The following is a 27,710-nucleotide window of genomic DNA, read 5'->3' on the forward strand; positions in this document are numbered from 1 at the left end:
CTTTTGGATACTTTAGCCCTTAATCTCTGCACAGGAAATCAAAGTCCATCTGACGGCAGGTGCTGTCGGTTACCTGCAGACGAGCAGTCGTCTCGTTGCAAATAGTGGCTTCCTTAGACATTATATTTAATTACCATGTGGATAGAAGGTCTGTTATGAGCTGTCAGAGAGATGGCTCAGCAGTTAAGAGCACTGATTGCTCTTCCAGAGGACGTGGATTCAGTTCCCACCATGCACCTGGCAGCTCACAACTGTCTGTAACTCCAGTTCTAGGAGGCCAGACACCCTCACACAGACGCACGTGCTGGCCAAACACCAATGCACCTAAGGGAAAATAAATAATTTTTTTTAAAAAAAAGATCTATTCTGAATGCACTGTCAGCCTATCAGAAGGAATATTCACTAGGGTGGCAGCAGCATCTGACAACAGCAGTTACTAAGACAATGAGAGGGGACATTGTGTCTTGGAGAGGCGATGACAGCATGTGCTTACTTTGAAAATAATACACTTATCTACATGTATATCAGCTTTCCTGATTTTTCCAATAGAAATCTTTGCACAAAGAATGGCTGAACCTGGAATTACCTGCACACGTTGTCTCCAAACTTAGCAATATGACAACCACCAGTACATAGCCTTTTAAAATATATACTTGTTTATATGCTATCACCAATCTATTTAAGTATATATGTAAGTTAATAAACTCTACTGTTATTTGTTTTGAGCTATCATCCATAGGAAATAAAATTAAATGAATTAAAAGTAATGTCTTTTAATTTGAATATATATATTCATGTGCTTGTGTGTTTGTCTGAATGCAGATGGTCACCTATGAGGGAAGTACAAAGAGAGGCCAGAAGAGGGCATCAGTTCCTGTGGAGTTAGAGTTACAGATTGTTGTCAGCTACCTGATATGGGAACCTCACTTGGATCTTCATAAAAGCTGTATGTCTTCCTATTTTAAATGAAAGGAGAGAACACACTTTTTGTAAGGCAATTCAAAACAGACAGGCATTTAAATAAATAAATAAAAATAAAACAAGAATGGAAGTGTGTGTTTCTTTAAATGTACTCATGGGTGCTTGGGATGAAGCTTGGCACTTGTTCAGCAGGCACACTATCCTGAGTTTAATTTTTAGGACCACCAGACATCTCTCATTCATAACTTTCACATGGCTTCATATTGTCACAGTGAATCCCGCGAGTATTGCATGATTTTCACTGCCTTTAATTCTAGAAGAGCTAGAATTTATCTTGAGGTTGAGTTCCTCAACGAAGTGCAGCTGATTAGGGACCAGGAAGGCAGCACCTGTCACAACAGGAGGACTGGATAAAAAAGTGAGCCACCCCAGGGGTAATACAGACCAGCAGTGCCAGCCCTAAGGAAGCTAAGACCATCCTGGGCTGCAGAGTGATCCATCGTCTCACAAAACCAAATGAGAGAGAACTATGAAATAGAGGGTGTGACCCTTGACAACGCTGCTGCCATGAGCTTCGGGAGCTCATGTCTATTCCTGGATGCATTATCTGTGTTTGATTGAGGTGACAGATGACATGCTGACTCTTAATTAATACATGTCAATATTTGCCCATAGAGGTTCAAATATGAAGCAAAAATATTTGGGGGAAGTTTGTTAAAATATGAGTATGTTCATCAGCACTTGGGTCAAGCAGAAATAGGTACTGGTGAGGTTTAGTCTCACAGAATGTGGGCGCGAACCTCTTGGGCAAATGAATACAGTGTTCAGCTCCTGAGGATTCTAGAAAGGGATTCTTGGGCTTTTTGGTATCTCTCTGTCACTTCCTTGTTCCGCAGGCTGTAGATGAATGGGTTCAGTGCGGGACCAATGACTGCATACAATGCAGAAATCAGCTTGTCTCCCTCAGCAGAGTAAAGGGACTTGGGCCTCAAGAACCTGATCAGCCCTGTTCCATAATAGATGGTGACCACAACCAAGTGTGAAGCGCACGTTGAAAAAACCCTTTTTTTCTTGCCCTCCACTGAGTCTATTCGTATCACAGCCACCAGAATGCGGAGGTAGGAGAGAACAATCAGGAGGAAAGGGAGCAGCACTATGCCAGCCCCTCCGATGGCCACGGTGGCCTCCAGCAGAGACGTGTCTGCACAGAACGCGTGCAGGAGGATGGGCACTTCACAGAGAAGATAACCAACAGTGACCTTACTGCGAGTAAAAGGACCACAGAATGGAAGGATTGTGACGTAGAGAGGTCTGACTGAGGCACAGAAGCCTGTGAACCAAACTGCCACTGCCAGTGCTGTGCACACCATCCAGCTCATGATGAGCAGGTACCTGAGGGGACAGCAGATGGCCACGGAGCAATGTATGGCCATCACTGCAAGGAGGGAGCACTCGGTTGACTCCAAGAGCAGACTGAGGTAGATCTGAGCCAGGCAAAACGGGTAAGATATGACTTTCCTGCTGGCAAGAAAATTGAAGAGCATCTTTGGAGTCACAACTGTGCTGAAGAATCCATTGAGGAAAGCCAGGTGACAGAGGAAGAAATACATGGGGTTCTGCAGAGAGGAGTCGAGAGCCACGAACGTGATGACAGCTGTGTTCCCTAAACATTTCGCTGAGTAGAACAGAGAGAAGAAGAGGAGGAGGGGAATCTCAGCTTGGGGGTGGTCAGAAAACCTCACAAGGACCAGCTCAGCCATGGTGCTGGAATTCTGTGGTCTCACACCTGCTCCTGAGCCAGCCCTGCTCAAATGAGACGAAATCAAAGACCCCGCATAAAAACTCGTAGGGAAGATCGGCCCCCTTCGCATTTGCTTTACTGCTGAAGACTTCACATCCTAAATGTCAATGACGGTCTCTCTGTGAGACCCCTTCAGACACAAAATGAACCTGTCACTCCCCTGAGGGACCAGGGTGGGAAAATCACACAAGATCTGGTAGGGACTGCAGAGATAATTCTGTCATCACTACATCATATCACACAGACTACAGGGCACTCCTCTTTGGTTTGCTGACTACACGTCTAACTTATCAGTTTCTTAAAAGGCAGCAGTCACTTCAGGAAGATTAAAGCGAATTGTCTGACATCACGAATAAAAATGTGAACGTTAAAAATGATCGCATTTTCCTTCCAGTAGTCTGGTAATCGGTATTACAGAGCTCATTTAGCCAAACAAAGATTTGACATCCCCAATCCCTACAGGACACAGACTACAGGGTTATAGGGCAGACTGCTACAGACAGTATTTAAACTGCCTAACCCGGTTAGTATGCGCAAAAACAATACAATTCAGTCACCCAGACTTCTGGCTCTCAGATTTCTAGCCATGGTCTCAGATAGTTGTTTCAAAGCATGGCCCCTGCCTGCACTCAACCTCACTGGCAGTGACCCTCTGTCCTCTGTCCTGCTAGAGTTCTCTGTTTTCTTGCTTCCTTGCTTAATTTCACATAAAATGCTTTGCTAGGTTTAAAAACAAATAACTCCTCTATGCTTTTTGAACACACACACACACACACACACACACACGGAGTGGGGGACACTCTCTGAAGGAGGAAGGAAATGACTTAGGCAGAGAAAGGCAGTTGACATATCTGCCCAGCCTAGCTCCTTGATGCTGGAAAATCCATCAGTCTGTGCTCAATACTGGCACATTATAAATGAAAATTTCTGAAAATAGCCAGTTTCTTGTCTCTGTCTGAAAGGAGGCAGCATCAGAGCCACAGCCACCTGCCAGCATGAGAGCGCATGTGTAACACACCCAGAGACTGCTCAGCTGTGGTCACAGATACACGGATCTTGTTCCCCAAGATCCCATGATTTGATCACGATGATTATCCACATTCCTCTTTGTTATAACTGGATAATTTTTAATTTTCATGTAACTTTTGTAATTCTTCTCCTGTCATGTTGCGCACTTCAGTAATGGAGGAATCAAGATCTTTTGGAGGAGTCATGTCTTGTTTTGGTTTGCTTCTTCTTTTCCTGTGCAATGATTTGCACATCTGTTGGCTTGGTTATCTCCAGGTTTTGAGTATCTTCTTATAAAGATGTCTCCTCTTAAGGACTCAACTCCCAGGATCAACCCGAGAGGAAAAATAAAACTATTACACAATAACAATATTGAGTCGAACAATATATTAAAAAACACTCACAGCTAATTACATCCACAGTAACATGTTATCAATAACTATAGAACTCAAATGGTAAACAAGTGTACTATGATGTGAGAAGTTGTTAAGGGTAAATGTAGAACTAGGCACCCGACTGAGATAACAGGGGTGAAGAAAGCACAAGAGAAACGAAATAAATGGCAGAGGGGGATAAAAATCAACAAAATCCTCAATAATAAAACAAGTGCATAAAATAGATAAATGCAAGAAAGAGAATAAAAATTAAAAACATAAGAGTTGTAGTGGAATATTAGTTAAGTATGTGTTACATGCTTTTATGCTGTGAAATATTTGTTTAATGATACAAAGAAGAGTTGCATTCTTTTATAGTGTATTTGCTTAATTCTGTAAAGCTGTGTTGCTTTGCCTGCATGGACCACCTGATTGTTCTGATAACGTGCTGAATGGTCAATAGCTAGGCAGGAGAGAGAAACAGGCAGGGCTGATAGGTAGGGGCAGAGAGAATAAGTGAAAAGAAGGAGAGAAGGCAGAGCAAAAAAAGGGAAGAAGACACCTAGGGCCAACCACCCAGCTACACAGCAAGCCACAGAGTAGGAAGTTAAACAAAGGTATATAGCATAGAGAAAGATAAAAGCCCAGAGGCAAAAGTAGATGGAATACTTTAAGAAAATTTGGCTAGAAATAAGCCAAGCTAAGGCCAGGTAGTTATAAATAATAATAAAACTCTGTGTATTTATTTTGAGCTGGGTGGCAGGCCCCAAAAAGCCAAAATGTAAAAAAGTCAGCAACAAAAAGCTGTCTTTTAAAGATTAATATGGGGCCTGCAGAATTGCTGAGCAGGCAAATGCACATTTGCTGAGTCTGATGCCATGGGTTTGATTCCTGGGATGCACAAGTGGAATCAGATCTCCACACACATACTATGACACACATGTGCACCATACCCTGACACACAATAAACAAGGGATAAAAATCAATGAAACAACTAGAAATAAGAAAATAAATACACTGCTAGAAATACGACCATGTATGGGCATCCATAGCCAATGTGCCCCTCAATGCTGTAAAACTGAAACCTTTCCCCTAAAGATCAGAAGCAAGACAAGAATCCAAATTGAAACAAACTGGGAGCATTTTTATTGTGAACCAACTGAAATGAGATTCTGAATTAGCAAATTTTTCTTGCTGCTATATTCTGAAGTGAGAAAAACATCCACCAAAATCCACTTAAGGAAGAAAGGATTTACTTTGACTAAAAGATCAAGGTGATGCAGCCCATCATGGGGGACAGAGTCCAATCATAGGAACTCTAGGGGGTTGTTCATACTCATCCCAAATCAGGAAGTGGTGAACAGACAGGAAGTGGAACAGCTGGACTGTCAAACATATTTCCCAGCAAGGCTCCACCGTGTCAGAGTTCCACAACAGTTATCTAGGACCCCTTAACATACTTGTCTTCGTTAGGGTTTCTATTGCTGTGATGAAACACCATGACCAAAATGCAAGTTGGGGAGAAAATGATTTATTAAGTTCACCCTTCTATATCACTCTTTATCACTGAAGGTAGTCAGGACAGAAACTCAAGCAGAGCAGAAATTTGAAGGCAGGAGCTGACGCAGAGGCCATGGATGAGTGCTGTTTAACGGCTTGCTCTCCATGGCTAGCTCAGTCTGCTTTCTTACAAAACCACCAGTCCAGGAGTGGCCCCACACAACGGACTGGGCCCTCCCCCATCAATCACTAATTAAGATAATGCCTCGCAGCCAGATCTTATCAAGGCATTGTCTCAGCTGAATTTCCATCCTTTCAGATAACTCTAGTTTGTGAGACAAGCTAACATAAAACTAGCCAGCACAATGTCCGTGTATTTTAGCATGTATTTTTCTACTTCTGGTAAACCCCACTGTGATTTTTACCAGGAATTTCATTTCATGTGTAGATGTTGAGTAGCATCAAAATTTCAACAACATCAAGTCTTCTGGGTATGAATGTGGATGTCTGTATTTACCTGTCCTCTTTAATTCGCACCAAATGAATCATTTAGTTCCTAGTGCAGAGACCGTCCACCCCATTTTGGAAATGGTTGTAACTGGCTTTGTTTTCTTAATTTTTCCATTGCTCATTGATAGAGAGTGCAGATCCTACTAATAATCATGCATTGACTTTGTATCCTACAATTTTGCTCCTGTTAGTAACGGTGATAAAAATTTAATGTGGTCTCTGGTATACTTTATAGAATAGACAGAAGCTCTTATGATTTAACTGTGAAGTGTCCCCCGCGGCTCACACTTGATCCTCAGTTAGTGGCACCGTTTTTGAAAAGTTGTGGAACCTGTAGGGTGTAGGAAATTATGCCCGTATGTCTGTTTCACTTACTAAGGTTTGCTTTGTATCCTAAAATGCCATCAATTTTATAGAATCTATGTGCCATTGAGAAGAATGTGTATTCCCACCTCCTGGGTCGTAAGTTCTGCAGGAATCTGTGTGAACTCCGTTCCCTTTACTGATGTGTAATAGTTCTCTTTCTCTCTTGTTTTAGCTTCAAAACGTCATCATATATAAGAACAGACACCCCAGCTTGATTGTAGCTTCTGTTTGCTTAGCTTGGTCCCAACCTCCCCTTCTCCTCTGTTGTTCTGCTTTAATTCATGGTTGATAGATACTGTTCCTGCCCACACGTATTTCTTGACCACACATTCTAACCCAATTAGTCTGCATCTTATTATAATTGATGGGTTAAGGTTTTTTGCACTCAGGGTTGGGATTGAGAAAGGTTTGCTAATGCTGGGATTTTGTTGTGTGTTGTTCTGATTGATTACTTGTTATTTCCTATCTCCCTTCCCTAGGAACTGATGTTGGCTGCTTTCTGGTCTGCTGTGCAGACATGGCTGGTTATTTCCCCGTACTTCTCCGTCCCTCGACTGCTTTCATGGATTGTATCCTCCCATGTGCTCTTGTGTGAGAAGCTGTCTTCCTTGCTCCTCTGTGTTCAGTATCCTTGTAATAATACGCTGTAAAGCTGGCTTGGTTCTCATGAGTTCCCTTACCTTCTGCCTGTCTGGAACTAATTCCCGTTTCTCTGTCTATCTTAATACATTATTTTCCTAGGTAAATTTTCCATGATGGAAATGATATTTACTCAGAACAAATACATTGTAGGTGAATTAAGCCTAAATACATTTGTTGAAAGATTTAAAGATAAATCCCCAGTCTGTCTACAATAAGAGAATAATGTGTATTTATTATTAGAGTTATTGTTGTTGTTATGTATAATAGTTGTGTGTTCATGTGTCTCTTTTTCATATTTCAACGTGGAATAAAATGTAAAATACTGGAAATGAGTAATTTGAAGATCGGGGCAAAGGTCCTGCTTGCATTGGGTGCTGGGACTCCACATCTGTGATTCTAGATATGGCCAGCAGAGGGCAGCAGTCCTAGAAAGGGGTCCTGCAAAGGAACGTGAGGGATCTCTCACTGACAACAGGACAAGCAAAGAACGTTGGGGTGATCAGTGGGGAAGTCGATCAGAAAGACCCTTTGGAGGAGGAACACCCTTAGCATGGGGCACTGGGGCTATAATACGTGCGTTACACACAGCACATAACGCGTGTTTGTCCTGCTTCTGGGAGTTCCAGCCTGCTACTCCGCCCTGGAGGAGTTAAGGGTGATGAGGTGTCCAGGAGTGGAAAAGCCAGATAAGGGACAGGGGTTGGGGTGTGAACTTAATCAGAGGTGGAAACAGACCCACCACTAGCCAGGGTTTTAAACTTGGTCTGAACAGCATATTTTTAAAAGGCAACGTTATAATAAACGGAGCAAGAAGCAAGAGTGTATACTGGGTAGTGTGGAAACTTGAACTCACTTAGTTTCATTTCTTCATCTCCACCTTGGCTTCTCCAGGGTCCCCATGCTTCAGCCAACCTTGGCTTGAGACTGCCCCAGTGGTTCAAATATAGAGCCTAACACACTATGTATACATCCTGCTTGTTCTGGAGTTTGGTATCTCATAATCCTTTCTGTCTATGGAAACTGTGAGAGTCTCAATTCATCTCTTCACCGTGGTATACTCACCTCCCTGCCATCTGCAAAGCAGAGACATGGCACAGGTCAGTGTCATAAAAATGAGATTTTTTTTTCTTTTTGGCTTGGTGTTTCTGGGTATCTCAATAACAGCTCTAGCTGCCCTGGAACTCACTCTGTAGACCAAGCTGAAAAAAAAAACATTTTTTAATTGGAAAAAACAAACAAACAAACAACAACAGCAACAACAAAACAGAGCCACCAGATCGGACTGCCCTATATAAATTCAGCATCTATAAATACCCTCCTATAGCCAGGCTGATGCATTTCCCTCTAGGGATACAGTGCTCTCCCTCCTCAGCCCTGTGTGGTGCTTGTCTCTGTCTCCCTGCAGTTCCATGGGCATCAGGATGCACTTCTCATTCCCACCAAGATGGAATCCTCTCTTCCTCAGACATCTCTCCTTCTCCTCATCTTCCTCGGACCTCCACATGGTCTGGGAGGCTCTGGGGCCTCTTTGTCTCCTTCAGCAGAGCTGAGGCGAGGAGTGCCCCTCTGGGCCCTGCGGATGTCCCATCATTTTGCTCTTAGAGTCAGACAGGCTTGCTCCAGTGTTACGATGCTGCTCTTGCCCTTGGTCAAGTCCTGCAGTTGCTGTATGAGGGGAGAGATGGGGCCACCACACACAGCATGAAGAGGAGGCATGGCGGGTTCCTTCCAATGTAAGCAGAGAGGAGACAGAGAGGTCACACCTGGACACCGCAGCTGTGGTGGGAGGCTTCTGCCACTGACGTGAACTTGGGCCTCGTCTCCATGGAGCCCATAGTTTGTGGCAAGGGCACGGAAAACAGCAGAACAGGAAGTGAAGAGAAAAGACCCAGACCTGCCTCCTGATGGTGCAGCTGAACTAATGAAGAACTTATAACCAGAGAAACCATTGACATCACCAAGTCCATCTCCCAGTGGATGCAGGGATTCCTTCTCTTCACCCCACATCTTCACTCCCCATTGGCTCAGCTGGCTCTGGTGCCTGGAACAGCATTATCTCAAGGCCTGTTGCATCTTGTATTTTTGGTTCTGCAAGATAGATTCCTGAGTATGTGATTGACAATGTAACCAGGACTTGAGTAACAGAACCAGGACTACATACTGTGTATTTACAAAAAGGGGCTAACAGATGGCTTATACCATAGTGACTGAGTCTAGCAGCGGTCATGTGCAGATGGGAGAGGAAGAGAACAGCTTAACTGCTTATTCTGAGAATCCAGACCCCTCATCAGCCCAGCGATGAAGGGACTCACACAGGGTCCCTGGGAGTGAGTCTTCATAGAAAATCAAGTAACTGTGTAACATGAGGATCTGCTGCTTGGGGTTTATGTCCTGCCCAGTTCCCACAGCTGGTAAGCCCCAAAGAAAATCGCACAGAGTCTACATTAGGTTATAAACTGATTGGCCCATTAGCTCAGGCTTCTTATTAACTCTTATAACTTATATTAACCAATTATTCTTATCTATGTTAGCCACATGGCTCAGTACCTTTCTCAGCAGGACAAATCACTCCTGCTTCTTTTGGTGCACTGGGCAGGACTGGCTGAGGGAGCTTCCTGTTTCCTAGAATACTCCTGTTCTCTTTACTCCACCTCTACTTCCTGTTTGGTTTTCCTGCCTATACTTCCTGCCTGGCCAATCAGTGTTTATTTAAAACATGATTGACAGAATACAGACAATTCTCCCGCACCATAACTGGAGTCTGTGTCAGTGGAAGAAACCACAGCAGCGACAGGTATTGGAGGAAAGGCTTGCAGGACACGTCACCCTGTGCTTCTTCCTTCCTTCCATAAAGACCTCCAGCCCAGCCTTCCTGCTTTCCCAGAGAAACTGCCTATCCACCAGCCTTCTCACTCGCTCACTGTCTCAGCACAGCCCCCACTCTATCCCTAGTCCCATGCCCTTCTATTTGTTGAGCCCCAGCCTCCAACAAGGGCAGACTCCCTATTTTCCCAGAGACCTAGCAAATTGAAAGAAGTCCAAGTAAGCTGCTTACCTGCCAACTCACCCACTCTCTCAGCCTGTGCCCACCCTATCCCCAGCTTCCCACCCTCCTAGTCACCGTATCTCAGGCTCCAACTGGGGCAGAGACTCCCTTGCTCTTCCAGAGACCAGCCCATCTACCAAAAGCCCAGCCCCCAACTGAGGTGGAGATTCCCCACTCTACCAGAGACCACACAGACTGGTAAAAGTTCAGGCATGCTGCCTGCCAGAGTCCCCCACTTTCTCAATATCTTTGCATCCCCCACTACCAGACTTGTTGTCTTTACCCAGCCTCCAAGTGGGGTTGAGACTCTGCTCTACCAGAGACCAAACAGAATGGAAGAAGCCCAGGCAACACAGACCAGAAGACCAAAGAGGAAACAGAAACCAAGAAACAAAACACCTGTCCAACAAAGACAAATTCAGAAATTGATACCTAGACCTATAATTATCCAAGATCCAGATGTCTAGAGGCCAGTGTAAGAACACAAGAAACAACAGTCAAGCTAATATACCACCACCAGAACCTAGTTCTCCCACTACAGCAAGCCCTAAACATTCCAACACAACAGAAATGCAATAAAAAGACCTTGAAACAAACTTTATGAAGATTATTGAAGTCCTTAAGGAGGAACTGAATAAATCTGTTATGAAAATTCAGGAAAATACACACATTTGGAGGAAATGAATAAATTCCTTAAAGAAAGCTAAAAAACAAACAAACAAACACTGAAGGAAATGAATAAAACTTTTCAAGACCTGAAAATGGAAATAGACGCAATAAAGAAAACACAAACTAAGGGAATTCTGGAAATGAAAAACTCAAGGTACGAGAACAGAAACCAGACATAGGTATCACCAGCAGAATACAAGAGCTAGAAGAGAGAATCTTAGACATAGAAGATCCGATAGGAGAAATTGATACAACAGTCAAAGAAAATGTTAAATCTAAAAAGTTCCTGACACAGGCCATCCAGGAAATCTGTGACCCAGAATAGAAGATGGAGAAATACACAGTTCAAAGGCCCAGAAAATGTCTTCAACAAAATCATAGAAGAAAACTTTCCTAACCTAAGGAAGGAGATGCCTAAAAAAGCATAAGAAGCTTACAGAACACCAAGTAGATTAGACCAGAAAAAAGTCACCCTCCACATAATAATTAAAATACTACGCGTACAGAACAAAGAAAAAATATTAAAAGATACAAGGGGAAAAGGCCAAGTAACATATAAAGGCAGACTTATTAGAATTACACCTGACTTCTCAATGAAGACTCTAAAAGCCAGAAAGGCGTGGACAGATGTCTTGCAGACTCTAAGAGCTCACAGATTCCAGTCCAGACTACTATACCCAGCAAAACTTTCAATTACCATAGGTAGAGAAAACAGAATACTCTTTGACAAAGTCAAATTTAAATAGTATCTATCTACAAATCCAGCCCTACAGAAGGTGCCAGAAGGAAAACTCCAACCCAAGAAGCTTAAGTATACCCATGAAAAGACAGGAAATAAGTAATCTCACACTACCAAATTGGAAAGATATTGGAGGGAGGAAGAGAGTTTTCCTTCTTTCCTCTCTCTCCCTCCCCCTGACTCCCCCTCTCTCTCTGTCACACACACACACACACACACACACACACACATACGCACACACTTCTACTACTACTACTACTACTGCTACTACTACTGCTACTACTACTACTGCCAACAACAAAATAATAAGAATTAATAGTCATGGGTCTTTAAAATCTTTCAATATCAATGGACTCAATTTCCCAAGAAAAAGATATAGGCTAACAGAAAGAATTCAAAAACAGGATCTTTCTGCTGCATCTTTTTGCTGTATAAAAGAAACATACCTCAAGATCAAAGACAGACATAACCTCATAGTAAAGGGTTGGAGAAAGATTTTCCAAGCAAATGGGCCTAAGAAGCAAGTTGGTGTAGTATCTAATATCTAACAAAATAGATATCCAACCAAAATTAATCAATAGAAGTGGGGAAGGACACTTCATACTCATGAAAGAAAAAATTTACTAAGCTCGTGTTTCAATTTTGAAAAACTATGCTCCAAATGCAAGGGCACCCATATTTGTAAAAGAAAGATTACTAAAGTTTAAATCACACATTGATAGTGGGAGACTTCAATAGCCCACTCTCACCAATGAACAGTTCCTCCAGCCAATAACAGGGAAATATCGGAGTTAACAAGATGTTATAAACCAAATGGACCTAACAGACATCTACAGAACATTCCACCCAAACTCAAAGAATATACCATCATCTCACCACTCACAGAACTTTCTCCAAAACTGGTCACATAATCAGCCACAAAGTGAGTCTCAACAGATAGAAGGAAATTGAAATAATGCTCTGTATTCTATCAGACGACCTCGGATGAAAGCTGGACTACAACAACCACTCTCTACTGAACGCAAACTGGGGAAAGAAAGAAAGAAAGAAAGAAAGAAAGAAAGAAAGAAAGAAAGAAAGAAAGAAAGAAAGACATTGAGCACTCCGTAGACCTCAACGAAAAAAGTGCACAGCATACTAAAACTTATGGGACACAATGAAAGCAGTGCTAAGAGGAAAGTTCATAGTACTAAGTGTCTTCATAAAGGAATTGGAGAGATCTCATACTAAGAATTTAATAGCACTCCTGAAAGCTCTAGAACAAAAGCAAACACACCCAAGAGTAGATGGCAGAAAATAGTCAAACTCAGGGTTGAAATCAATAAAATAGAAATAAAGAGAATAATACAAAGAATCAATGAAACAAAGAGTTTTTTATTCGGGAAAATTAGCAAGATAGGCAAACTATTATCTAAACTAACTAAAAGGAAGAGATATAAGATCCAAATGAACAAAATCAGAAATGAAAAGGGGATGTAACATCAGACAGCTAGAGAATCCAAAGAATCATTAGGTCATACTTCAAAAATCCGCATTCCACAAAGTTGGAAAATCTAAAAGAAATGAACAATTTTCTTGATAGATACCACTTACCAAAGTTAAATCAAGATCAGATAAACAATTCAAATAGACCTATAACACCTAAGGAATTAGAAGCAGTCATTTAAAAAATCTCCCAACCAAAAAAATCCCAGAACCAGACAGTTTTAGTGAAGAATTCTACAAGACTTCCAAAGAAGAGTTAATATTAATACTCCTTAAATTACTCCACAAAATAGAAACAGAAGGAATATTGCCAAATTTATTTTATGAGGCGACATTCACACTGATACTAAAACCACACAAAGACTCAACTAAGAAAGAGAATTGTATATCAATATCTCTCATGAACACTGATGCAAATAAAAAAAACCCAGTACAGTTAAAACAATCCTGTAGAATAAAAGAACTTCAGAGGCATCACCATCCCTGATTTCAAGCTCTACCACAGAGCTATAGCTCTGCAATAAAACCTGCATGGTACTGATATGATAAAACAGGATTGTGGGAGCCGGGGGATCAAGGACACCACACAAAAACCTACAAAATCAACTAACCTGGGTTTATAGGGCTCACAGAGACTGAACCAACAACCAGGGAGCTGGCATGGGACTGACCTAGGCTTTCTGCTAGAGCTGTGTAGTTTGGTCTTCTTGTGGGACTCCTAATAGTGGGAGCAGGAGCTGTGTCTGACTCTGTGCTCTGCTTTTGGGACCCTATTCTTCATATAGGATTGCTTCTTCCAACCTTTGATTTGATATGCCATGTTTGGTTGATAGTCATGGGAGACCTGTCCTCCTCTGAATGGAAATGGAGAAGGAGTGCATTGTTGTGATCCAGCTGCCCTCCCCCTGACTGACAGTGGAACTTCCTTGTGATCTGTAATTGACAAGGATGTTTGTGTTCTTTCTGGTCGGTGGGACTCCACAGAAGCAGTAGAGGTATAAAAGGTTGCTGGGCAAAATAAAGGTTTCTGTTCTTCCACCTCAAAAGAAGCCCCCGTGTCTCAATCCCGGCACCCCGCCAGTCTAGGTATCCATGCTGCACCAGTAACACACCAAGTGGAGGTCCCACTGAGATCTGGAAAGTGGGGATACATGAACGGGGTTGCTCCTACTGCTGGCTAAATTGAGGAGCATATTGGGAAGGTAATGTTTTTTTTTTTTCTTCCCTAGAGATACTCTGAGGGACACCCTCCAAAAGACTAACAAGTATAAAGAAGAGGTAGGAGGGTGAATTGAAAGGCCTCAAAAAGTAACTGAAACTCTTAAAGCAACACGGCACAGAAGTAACAAGGAAGACAGCCGAAGATTTCATACAAACAATAGTTCAAGTTAGCCCCTGGTTTATTACGGAAGGGGGTTTAAATGTTAATAAGCCTAGTCAGAGTATGTGTCTCTTCATCCCCAGAGATGCTCTGAGGGATGCCCTCCAGAAGACTGGCAGGTAGAGAAGTAATAAAGAGGAGGTAGAAGGGTGAATTGAAGGCCTCAAAAAGATAGAACGTGTACAGATGTATGTTATTGTGTTGATTGTGTTGTCTTTTGTGTTCTGGACTGGAGAAAGACATTTGATTCTGGGAACTGTTATGAATGTAAAATACCCCCAAGAATGCAGCACCCCCGCTCAGCAGGAAGTAACCAGACAGGTTGACAACACCCAAATTCCCTAAAAGATTGTTAAAGTGGGGTCCCTTCAGTGGTTCAGGAGCAGCAAGCCTGCTTCCCTGAGTTCTGCTCTGTTCTATGCACCAGTTTGGACCCAGAGTGAGTGTGGCTGGGGCCAGAAGGCAGCTGGAGCAGAGCTTTGCTAGAATGCGGTGAAAGGCATGTTGCCCTGGCCCAGTCAGTGCCCAGCCTGGGGGAGTATCAGCAAATATGGCAACAAGTGCTGGGCGATAGAAGATCGGCAGAAGAGAGACTTTGGCCAGACTGTGCAGACGGCTGAGACTGTCAACCAGCTAGTTGAAAGAGTCAGCAATGCTTTGAACTTTCAAAATGATCTTAATGGACATATCAATTGGGCATATTGACCTTGAACCAACAAGTGGCTCTGGTTTAGGAGCAAATGAACTGTCTTTGGATGTTGTATGCATTACACATGGCTCTGTATTGAATGCTTCTGCTACTGCTATGGAACTCAGATGTCCTATGAGAGGGGTTTGGAATACTGCTCCAATCCTGGCACCCCCTGTCAGTATCGGCATCCAGACCATGCCAGCAGCGTGGCAGTGTATGGGAGTCAAGGAGAGATGGGAGGGCTGGGGGGAAAGGAAGGAGGGGAAACAGCAGTTGGGTTGTAAAATAAATATATTTAAAAAAAAGTAATCAGAAAAAAAGAAGAGCCCCCAGCCCATGATACTGTTCACATACAAGAGCTTGTCCCCCTCAGTCACTGAATCCCATCTCAGGGCCATATGTCAGCCTTTGCTGGAAGCATCTCCACAGACAAACAACCGTGTTTCAGCATCTCCTATTGCAGTCAAAGTGACGCCTGAGACCAGCCATCACTGTCACCCTCTCAGTCTTTCACAGTCTGATGGTGAGTAACACACTGCGCATGTGTGTACAGGTGTCACACGGCCGATGACACTAAATAAGAAGTGCTGCTCTTATAAAATAAGGAATTTCTTACCATTATCATGTCACACAATAGACCCAGAGCGTACAAATTCCAAATACACAGACCCAAGTGGATACTGTACATGGGCACTACAATACTGGCTATGAAGAAGGGAGGTGACATGTAAAGAAACCTCCTCACACACTCAGACATTGGTCACCCAGATCTCCTCAAGCTGACACAGCCTTCATGTGCTGACTCCTATGTCCCAGGACCATCTCAGTCAATGTCTCCAGATGAGCTCTGCAGGGTCAGCCTTAAGCTACTGACCCAACACACCCTAACACATCACCTAGAGCTGTCTTTGCAAAGGTTTGGCTGCCAAGATAGGTTTGCTCTTCCCACTGCCTGCTGGTGCAGCCTGGGACTGCTCAGAGCCTCTACAGGTCGTCACAGCAGGGATGGAGGTCTTGCTGATGAACAAAAAGATCTTGTGCACCTGAAGGAGGGAAAAGCAAGCTGTGGTGAAGTGTGGTGACCAGTGGCGAGCTTCCTGTGCAGTGGATGTTTGGTCACGATTGTAAAGTACTAAGTGTAGGAATGATTGACAAGAGAAGTGGCCAATAGGGAGCAGAAGAGTAGATGATTGCAGGAAATAAGCAGCATAGGAAAAGCCACTCCTCCCTGTGATAGATGCTACCACGTGGAATCCTGCTCTGCCTGCTTGATTTCTTCCTGCACATCGTTCCTGAGAAGTGAATCGATGATTCAGAGTTCATCACTGATTTCACTGGTCCATCTCAAAAATGTTACGACCCTCATCCATCTCCCAAGAGTGGCCATACTGACCCTCACCTAGTGAGTCTCGAAGACATCACAACTCACATTCCCTTCCTCCCTTCCATGTTCCCATAACCTTCCTTCCATCCTCTGAGAACTGTGTCTGTCCCTGCAAGGCCTTGCGGAACCCCTGTGTCTGCACCTGAGCTCACTTTCTGTGAGCCCCACTATGATGGGGTCAGGCATCTATCACAGGTTTGCTGTGATAGAAACTCAAAGGGAGCCTAGTTTCCCAATCTGGTTCCAGCCCTGGCCTGCAATCTGAAATCATTCTTACAGAAACTATAGACCAGTGGTTCTCAACCTGTGGGTCATGACCCCTTTGGAGGTTCCATGACCTTTTCACAGCAGTCAAGTGAAAACATCAGAAAAAAATATTTATGTTGCTGTTTATAACAGCAGCAAAACTACAGCTAGGAAGTAGCAATGAACTAATTTTATGGTTGGGGGTCACCACAACACAAGAAACTGTATTAAAGGATCTCAGCATTAGAAGGTTGAGAACCACTGCTAGAGATGGTTTGGAGAATGTTCACAAGTTAAAATATATCTGTTTTCATTTTATCTAGTGCATCCTCCTCCTCTTGTCCCTCTTTGACGGGAGGGATTTGATGACTCATCTAACCACATCATCTTTGCTGTGAGGGTCAGGTTTCTGGTTTATCTGGATGCCATCTCGGGCGTTACACACATGCAAGAGTTTACTAATTCCCACCTCGTGTCACAAAGAGGCGGAGTTCTCATTTCGCACTCTGATAGCAATGAAGGAGGTCTGGGGACATAATTCAGGGCTCCTCTCCAGTAAATGGTCCTTAAACGTCACAATTACAGAAGTTACCAAGACATAAGAAAGGTAAAAAGATGGAAATTGTGATGACAAATTCAAAATGTAAGATAAAAGTTAACATCTTAAATTTTATTTTTTGTTTTTGTTACCAATATTATTATATCTTTAGAATAGTTGTTTTACTATAAGATTACTTCTTAGTATCATGCTAACCACAAAGCAAAAACTTGTATATAAACTAAAAGTCAAAGAATAGGATCTAAATAATATTACTGGAGAAAAATCATCTAGCCGCAAAAGGACACAGTAAGAAAAGAAAAAAAAGGAGGAATGTACATGACAACTAGGAAGCAGGAACTGTGCAAATGTGTGCTCCTACTCATAATATCACCATGGGTGACAGTGCGCTGCATTCTCCACCTGGAGCCCAGGGAGCCACTGAATGGGAAAAGATAAGGCCCAATATTATGCCTGGATTAAACCCATCTCACCAATTAGATCAGTTCCCAGCACTCCTCTTGGCTGGCTCACAACTACCTGTAAATCAAGCTTCAGAGGCTCTGATGACCTCTTCTGTCCTCTATTGACACCGCACACACACATAGTTACACCCCAGACACACTCATATACCCACAGAGTAAACATTCACACGTACATTCACACAAAAACACAAATACACATATACACACCCATGCACAAATGACTCACATATGAATATATACACACAGAAACACACACTCAAAAGTACAAACACACAGGCACAAACACATATAAACATATACAAACATACATATGTATACACACAAACACAGACCCACACACATGCAAACACATATACCCTTAAAAATGAAATCTTTGTTTTAAAGCACAGGAAAATGGTTTAATTGCTGAATGCTAGCAAATGTTACAAGAGTAATAGCAATTCTTCAACTGTGCAGAATATTAAGGAAGAGGGGCATACTTCCAAAACCTTTACAATAGGTTGATACTGTTCTGACACACACAGCAAAGAAACACAAAGCAGAAACCATGGGACACACCTAAGATAGACTTTTATGCCAACATCCTAACAGAATACTGGCAAAGTATATCTATAGCACATTAAAAATGTTGACTACTATTACCAAATGGGACACATCCCAGGAATGCCAGGTTGTTCAATACACATAAAGAAGAAAGAAATGAAACCCATACAATTGTGTCAATATACATACCAGACCTACTTCACTGAGTTAGTAATTATTTCTGATCAAATAACCAGGCAAACCAGATGCAGAAAGTCCATATTCCTGCACACAAATAAAGTGCAGGATGAGAGGACACATCATGCTCTTGGGCATGTGACCATCATACCAATAACATAAGAATGAGACAATGAGCAACAGATGTGTAGAGGAAAAGAAGCAAACTATTCATTCCAAATTACTTATTTTACTGCTTCTTGAAAGAGCGGTTTCATACCCAATAATTTATTCAGAGCCTCTGTGACATTCTTATTCCTCAGACTGTAGATCAGTGGGTTCAAGAGAGGGGTGAGTATTGTGTAAAACACAGACACCACCATGTCCTTCTCAGGGGTGTGGAAGGAGGCAGGGAGCATGTAGGTGTAGACAGCAGCACCATAGAAGAGGATGACCACGGTCATGTGGGAGGAGCAGGTGGCGAGGGCCTTCTTCCTGCCCTCTGCCGAGTTCATCCTGAGAACTGTGAGGAGGATGAAGGAGTAGGAGCTTGAGATGACTGTCACAGGGATGAGGAGCATGAGCACACAGCACAGGTACATGAGGGTCTCATAGAGCCAGGTGTCTGAGCAGGAGAGCTTTGTCACAGCGGGGACCTCACAGAAGAAGTGATGGATTTCCCGTGATCCACAGAATGGGAAGGTCATGGTGACAGGGGTGAACATGAAGCCATCCAAAGATCCCAGGAACCAGCAGACAGACATCAGGAGGAGACACGCCCTGCGGTTCATGAGGACAGGATAACGGAGTGGATGACAGATGGCCACATAGCGGTCATAAGACATGGCAGCTAAAAGGAAAAATTCTGAACCTGCTAGGGTCACATAAAGGAACATCTGCATCCCACAGGCAGCAGCTGAGATCGTGTGACTCCCCAGGACCTGGTCCATGAGCATCTTGGGCACAGTGACAGAAATGTACATCATGTCCATGAGGGACAATTGGCTGATGAAAAAGTACATGGGTGTGTGGAGCCGGGTATCAGAGAGTACCAGAAGGATCAGGAGGGAATTGCCAGACAGCGCCATCAGGAAAATCACAAATATGACTGCACCAAGCAGAGTAGGGTATTTGGATTGATTGAAGAATCCCACCAGGGTGAAATCTGACTGTCCAGTGTAGTTGTTCATTCAGGTGCTGATGTTCATGGGTATCTCCTAGGCAACCAAGAAAGCTTTGGGGTTAGTGTCTTGTGTCTCTAGGAATGAACACTCAGTGATGTGTGCCTCAACCTGACTGTGTTACCAGAGGAAGTTCTCAGGCCCAGAGATCTGAGGATTGCATATTCCACATAGTTCAATCATTTTTTAAGAATTACTGATTATTATGTACACAGTGTTCCATCTGCACATATGCCTGCAGGCCAGAACTCATTACAAATGGCTGTGGGTCTCCACATGGTTGCTGGGAATTGAACTCAGGACCTCTGGAAGAAAAAACAGTGATCTCAACCACGGAGTCATCTCTCCAGCCCCTCATTCAGTTTTTTTGAAAGCTTAGAATCCCCATCTTGGTCAGAAGCATTGGTGACTCAGGGCAAACTTTCCACAATTCAGGATCATGAACTTTGCTAATGCCTGTGAGTGTATTCTGTCCAGTACTACAGACTTGAGGAATGCTGCCCATGCTAATACAGTGATTCAGTGTCAAAAAAACCCTCAAAATCAAAATTTATTTGAAAGTTTTGGTTTTAAAATGAGCCTTGACCTCCATGAACTAAGAATGCAATTGGAATCTTAAAAACTCTGAGATATATTTCATGTAAAATCACGTTTAAAAGGTATAATTTAAGGGGGAAATTTCAACAGGTGAACCTTCTCAAGACCCAAGATCTGGCTCCTCTGAGAATTTCTCTGCAGCTTGAAGACGCTTCGCCTTCACACAAGCAGGACCAATGCTCAGAACCCTAAGAGGCTTGGGGAAAGGAGCCCACTCAGCAGCCAAATACTTCCCCGGTCCAGCTGTCACTCACCCCGTTGTTCCTCCATCTGCTGCCTAAAATAATCCTACTGATGATGGTGGTGGTGATGATGATAACTTAGACTTCTGATTTGTCAAGGTTAAATAAAGCAAAACAAGGGAAGTTCTCTCAGTATCCCAGAGTAAAGCTAGCTGAGTAAACAAAATGTTACAGTGTTGGTATCTCACAGTCCTGGAGCCGTCTTAGAGATGGGTACCCCTATTGTATTACAGAATGCATTGCTTTTGTTCTATAGTTTAAATAACATGAACACATTTAAGAATTTGGTTTTCAAAATAATAAGGAAGAAAATTTCAAACAAATAATGTTTTCAGCTTACTTAAAGAAGACTGTATCTTAAATTTTCTACATGTTTACAAATGAATAAAATTTTAAATATGTTTAGAATACCACTCATATGAACTTAGAAATTTACAAAGGAATACTTAACATATTTACACATTTAACCCTAATTGGCAGAGGTAGGAAAAAAATTCACTGGTGTAAAATCTCAGCTTCTTCAAGTTCACCTCCTCACAGTCCCAACCACATGCTCTAACTCTACAGGACCTCAGAGGTGACAGGCTGTGCTTGCAGAAACTTCTGCTTTGTGAACCATCACAGTCCCTGATCCTGGGATCCAAGAAGCAAAGAGACAGCTAAGCAGCGCTGAGATGTCTCTGACCCAGGCTCCCTGCTCCCTGTGCTCCATGCTCACAGCCTGACTCTGCACTGGACTCTGAACATAAGCCAAGGAGACTTTGAACTTGATGGTGATCGAATAGGCTCCTGCCAGTCTGTGCTGGACAAGAGGTAAATATGACAAAGTCAAGTCTTTTCATGGCTGCAAAATGAGTAAAAGCAACAGGTACAAAATATACCTCACCTTTCTGAAGCCAGCTAAGGCTTAAGCCATGGCTTCTCCTTAAACAGATTGAATTTTCAACCTGAAAAATTGTACATATTTATTTTAGTGTGTATGTGTATTTTGCCTGCATGTATGAATGTGAGTGAGTGTGTGTGTGTGTATGTGTGTGTGTGTGTGTGTGTGTGTGTGTGTGTGTGCATGACACATGTCACTGTGGTCCAAGGAGGTCAGAAGAGGATTCAGATCCTCTGGAAATGGTGACAGATGGTTGTGAGCTGCCATGTGGCTGTTGGGAGCTGAATCTGGGTTTTCTGCAGGAGTGACAGTGCTCTTTACTGCAGACCCACACCTCCAGCCCCCTTTCAATCTTTGTCTTTTCCTGAAATGGTAGATATTGAGTTATGGTAGCTCTCACCAGCACAAATATCTCCTCTTCCTGAGAAGAGTTTAGTTGCGGCTATAGGGCAAGGAGAGATCAGGAAGATCTGCCAGCTGCAGAGGTGTCTACACCTTTGCGAGAGTTCCCTAAGCGAATCCTGATACTGGACCAGTTAAAAAACCCTGGCTGTCTGTGATGCTCATGAAGAGGCAGGTTCCTGATGTCTTCCTTAAAATTTTGAACAAATTGGAGGCATTCTGCAAAAAAAAAAAATGAGTAGAAAGACATTTAGATAGATGATAAATAGAAGCAAAGATAGAAAGGATGGCAGATTTCCTTTCTACCCAAGTTTCTTTGGCAGATGGGAACTAACTTAAGTTCAATATTTAAATTTTCCAAAGCACTGCAGAGAAATCAGACCGTTTGTTTTATGTTTGTGGACACGGTAGATCTGAGGCCAGGGTAGCGGCCACCACATATGGAAACCTAAACACTGGGGTGAATGGAGGTCATGAGCAGCTGAGGGGCTGTGCTGGTCAACTCAGTGTTGCACTCTGTCAGATGGGTTTCTGACATCACGACACCCAGGACACCAGAGGGACTAGGAACACGGTTCCTGGGGCACACATGGCGATTGCAGCCTGTTCACTCCTGTTCCACCCCTCCAGTTTGCATCTCCTGGGCCAGCCTGATGCAGCCTCACACTGGGGTTGCTCACAGCACTGGTACAGTGACCCCAGGATACTGGAGTCAGCAGCTTCAGAGTCGGTTCTGAAGCGTCCTACAGCACCTCTCCCCTGGAGTCTGAGTCACTTACCTTATTTACTTCGTTTTCACAGGGAAACTCGGATTCCAGAGTGTGGACTGAATATGAAACAACCAACAACAGATGCACATCTCACCAGTCATGCTCCTGCCTCAGTATTCTTAGACACCCACTCCCTTCTGTAGTCTGCAGTTCAGTCTACACGATGCCCTCCCTGTCCCTCTAATCATGGAAAACATGGGATGAGCTTGTAATTCTTAGTGTCATTGTGACACTCTGAAAGTTTGCAATCCCATGACTGCTAGTGAACACCCTAAGATTAGCTAAAAGGCTAATCATGTTCTTCTGAGTAACTGGAAATAAAATATGCTAAGTCTGTTGCATTAAATAGTACTTAAAGTTTTTGGAAGAAAGTGTGTATTGTTTCCTGCAGAAAATTTTTTAAAAAAGCTGGAAACACAAAGGAATATTGTCAGGAACTCCTAGAAAATTCAGAAAGCAAATGTGTGTTGGGCACAGTGAGCGCTGTGTGGTCTTCCTCAGCTCCAACTCACCCCAGGTGCTGCTCGCAGCCTTGAACACTTGGGCCAAGAGGCAGTGGCTGGTTAAGGGCACAGGAATAGCAGGGGAATGATGTCATCCCTGGCTGGACTCTGCTCATTAAGCGATGGCGTGGGGGATGTTCCTTGGAGACTTTGAAGATGTAACTAATAGAGCTAAAAAAAAGCTGAGAGACATCTCCATTACATAGTTATGCTTTTCTCCTTGTGTCTTTTTAATCTCCCAGATTAGTAAAAGTGTAATTGTAACCAGAATTAACAATGATCTGAAATTTGAACATTGCAGATAAATATCAAGCACGAGATACATAAGTCAGGAAATGCATGGCCATAGCTGGGGCACTTCTCCAAGGTTGTTTTCTCTCTCTGTCTCTGCCTCTCTTTATCTATCTCTCTTTCCCTCTCGTGTGTGTGTGTGTGTGTGTGTGTGTGTGTGTGTGTGTGTGTGTGTTCATACACACTTCCAGTAGTTTTCACTGTGTGGTCTCCAAACCTTGGCGTTCAGCTGTTAGTCATAGACACTGCCCTTACTAGTGTCCAACAGACTGACCCAGAGTCCCCATCCCTCATCTGCCATCTTGTCCTCTCCCTATCGTGTATTTCCTGTGTTCTACTGTCACTCAAAAGCAATGATCTGTAGAGCGGCATCCAGTCTGAATGCTTATTTCACTGTAAAAATTGACTTGAGAATTACAGAACAATCTAGAGTACAAATGACTTCAAGGAAAACGTGGATATTTATACTACAGTCTCAGGGACAAAATCCATAGTCAAGACACTGCACATTCTGGTCACAGGATATGGAGAAATGAAGCTGTACTCACCGTCCTCCCTGGTAACCGGCTTTCCTTGTCCATGAGGTGCCATGTAGATTTTGGGGGCAGAAAAGTCAGCAGCCATCTACAAGGCAGCTCCTGGTGCTGTGAAAGCTAACCAGCAGGGGGACACTTCCTGTTGTTACTAACTCTTTTCCCATGTCTTGTGAACTGTCTGTGTGGTTCCTTCTGTAATAAGGTCTTACAATCAAGTTCTAGGAGGTAACCAAAGCAATGTTCATAGCCTGTGTAGTTTTGAGAGTCTGCAGGACAAGCATGAGAACAAAAGATATCACATACCTGTTCGGGCTGTTCGGCAGTGCATGGTTTCTAGGAGCCATGTCTCTTGTGTAGAACATGTACATCCATATGAATACCTAAAGAATAGAAAGAGACTTTTCATTATGACATTCTTAGAGTTAGCTGTTCCCTCTCTGTCCTCACTCTCATCCCTTTCCCTACTTCAAAGTCCTTCCCCATCACTCTTCTGTCCTCTGTGCCACCATACTCTACTCTCCCCCTCCCCTAGATCTTTCTCTCCTTCTCCACTAAATTAAACATAAACTCTAAAGATTCAACACTAAGATCCACAGATGAGAGAGACCATGTCATATCTGTTGAAAACAAAATCCATGAATGTGTGAACAGATGCTCACACTGAGAACCACAGTTACACAGTTCACTATCCAATTACATGAACGTGCAACCATATGGCAGTTCTTGACAAAAAAGTTCTTACTCGTGAGCTCTTTAATGTGTGTGCAGTCATCTGTTTGAAGCTTTGGAATCAACATTGTAAGACCATCCACTATTTCACATAATTTTGACCAAATAAAAACTGAAACAGTCTTCTTCTCCTGCTTTTAGGTAGAGTTCACAGAGGATTGGATGCCTGAGGGCTGGTTGGACCTATAGCTTGGGATGGTGGCAGTGGGATCCCCTCCCCATGTTCTTCCTGATCATTGGGACCTACTTGTGCAGTGAGGCCATCCCATGCAGCACAGAACCTCTCAGTGTCACACAGTCCTTAGGGTAAGTGGCTTCAAGTGTCTCAGATTAGATTTTACCAATTGTAGTCTGGTGTGGGAGAATTGTCTGTATTTTGTCAATCATGTTTTAAATAAATGCTGATTGGCCAGGCAGGAAGTATAGGCTGGTCAACCAGACAGGAAGTAGAGGTTGGGCGATGAGAACAGAAGAATTCTAGAAAGGAGGAAGCCCATTCCTCCACTCCAGCACAGACCATCAAAGCAAGATGTGACCTGCCCTGCTGAGAAAGGTACCGAGCCATGTGTCTAGCGTAGATAAGAATAATGGGTTAATATAAGCTACAAGAGCTAACAAGTAGCCTGAGCTAATGGGTCAATCAGTTTTTTAACTTATGGAGATCTCTGTGTGATTTTCTTTGGGGCTTGCTGGTTGTGGGGAACTGGGCAGGACAACAAGCAGGCCAATGAGCAGGCCCCATCATGTTACAGAATGGTGCCCATGTGGATAACTGCATCCACAGAAAGCCTGAGAAAGCAAGGGAAAGAATAGACTAAAGTATGGCTTATTGATAGCAGCATTTTCTCAGATGGGCTCTGTTTGCTAGATGCAAACAAGCACTCTCAACTAAGAAAGGCTTCCTGACTCAGCATTAGCTACAAAACCCTTCAGCTCTTTTAAGAGGTCTTGCCATGAACACTTAAATGGTGTTGATGAAAAGTTGAATGCATGCTTTTTGGTTTTCAGCCATAGCAGGAAAAAAGCTGCGCTGTTTTAAAATGCCAGCTTTCTGGGCCGTCCTGCCAGGGCAAACTCTGACTCTTTCAAGCAGGCGGTCCTGACTACAGAGTTTTTGAGTGTTGTTTAACACTGTTGCAGCTTGCTTGCTGGCAAGGATCTTGAAACACCATAGAGTTGTGGCAATAAACATGGCTACAGTCGGTACCTCAGCCATGAGGCTGAAATCTTGAAAAGCTAAGGGATGGGCTGGATCTAGCCGTCAAAGCCACAGCTTTAATCCTCTCCTCAAAGACTCATATAGTCAGAAAAAGAGAGATATACAGTAAAGGAAGACTTAAAAAAACCTTCTAAATGGTTTACAGTGTGTTAAAAATATATGAAGGCTTAAAAGGAAAAAAAGGTTAAAGTTCTTAAAAAAAGAAAGAAAGAGAGTAGTTGGGTGTGGTGGTACATACTTTTTATCCCAACACTTGGGAAACAGAGGTAGATTGACCTCTGTGACTTCAAGGGGCAGAGGTAGATTGACCTCTGTGAGTTCAAGTTGTGGTAGCACATGCCTTTAATCCCAAAGCTTGGGAGACAGAGGCAGACAGACCCTCTGCAAATTCAAGGTGTGGTGGCAGACACACCTTTAATCCCAGCACTGAGGAGACAGAGACAGACAGATCTCAGTGAGTTCAAGAATAGTCTGGTCTACAGAGGGAGTTCCGGGACAAAGATACACAGAGAACCTATCTCAAAAAGCCAAAAGTTAAAAGTAAAAATAAAAGAAATAAAGGTTAAAATAAAGCCATGTAAAGATGAAAAATACACAGAGAAACTTGATACTGTATGTTATTATGCTCTCTTTGAATTGTTTGAATGCTGAGGAAGGAGCAACAGCTGCTAAAAGATATCTGTTTATAAATGCTGCTAAATTAATCCAAGATAGGTATTTTGAAAATTGCTTGACTTCAAAATTGAAGTCAAAAGGTATGTTACTTTGGAGAAGAGAATTTGCTTTTGTTTCCACAGGAAATTAAAGATTGTGGATTCATTCTGAATTAAGAAAAATCAGGTTCAATCAAGGAAGACCACCTGAGAAATTTCCAGTAGGAACAGATGGCCCAAATGTCTGAGTTCTACATCCAGAACAGATTCAAGACTGCTGCCTGAGATGATCAAGACTCACGGGATACTCCAGTCAGGACTTGATCATAATTCTAAATTTTCTTTAGGTTCCCATAAGATTATCAGCACCCCCCCAACCAACCGGAAGTAGCCTGGAAAACTATGCCTACATTCCCAAAAAATGGACTATGGATATTTTCCTTTGTTTAAAAAAAAAGAGGAGAAAGTGGTACGGAAGAATTGTCTGTATTCTGTCAATCATGTTTTAAATAAATGCTGATTGGCCAGGCAGGAAGTATAGGTGGGTCAACCAGACAGGAAGTAGAGGTTGGGCGAAGAGAACAGGAAAATTCTAAAAAGGAGGAAGCCCATTCTTCCACTCCAGCACAGACCATCAAAGCAAGATGTGACCTGCCCTGCTGAGAAAGGTACCGAGCCATGTGTCTAACATAGATAAGAATAATGAATGGGTTAATATAAGCTACAAGAGCTAATAAGTAACCTGAGCTAATGGGTCAATCAGTTTTATAACTTATGGAGATCTCTGTGTGATTTTCTTTGGGGCTTGCTGGCTATGGGGAACTGGGCAGGACATAAGCCCCAACAAGCAGGGCCCCTCATGTTACAGTAGTCAATTTGTTTCTGGGTATTCATCACATGGATTTTATCTCTGAGATTCTAAAAGCTCCAAGTTGAACCCTTAGCCCATAGGGGTTCAGACTTACTTCACAAATCAGGTTAAAATAAATCCTCAAAATAAGTTTGATTTCTCTTTGGTAGTGCTACAAACTGTGGTCCTTCTGGAGAAAGGACACTGTATATGACCTGAATATTTTATGACCCTGAAATGTGGCAGCTTCACTAGGAGTTATGATAGTTCTAACTACGGATAAATATTCTGCTCTGAAATTTTCTTAAATTACAGGTAAATTATAGACCTCAGATATCTAAGCACAGGGAACTTCCTCTGTTAACATAG

General features: G+C 42.9%; 2 protein-coding genes across 2 annotated transcripts; both read right to left on the reverse strand.

Moving 5' to 3' along the window:
• Positions 1–1,745: 1,745 nt before the first annotated feature.
• On the reverse strand, positions 1,746–2,792 carry LOC125402682 (olfactory receptor 2B6-like). Its single transcript, XM_048437566.3, has one exon. It carries the CDS (start codon positions 2,790–2,792, stop codon positions 1,746–1,748), a length of 1,047 nt encoding a protein of 348 aa, XP_048293523.3.
• A 15,938-nt stretch (positions 2,793–18,730) lies between these two features.
• On the reverse strand, positions 18,731–19,693 carry LOC125402712 (olfactory receptor 2T29-like). Its single transcript, XM_048437591.3, has one exon. The coding sequence runs from the start codon at positions 19,673–19,675 to the stop codon at positions 18,731–18,733; it is 945 nt and encodes a 314-aa protein (XP_048293548.3). The 5' UTR covers positions 19,676–19,693.
• Positions 19,694–27,710: the final 8,017 nt, after the last annotated feature.

This window comes from Myodes glareolus, chromosome 9 (assembly GCF_982192425.1).
Source record: "Myodes glareolus chromosome 9, mMyoGla1.1, whole genome shotgun sequence".
NCBI lineage: Eukaryota > Metazoa > Chordata > Mammalia > Rodentia > Cricetidae > Myodes > Myodes glareolus.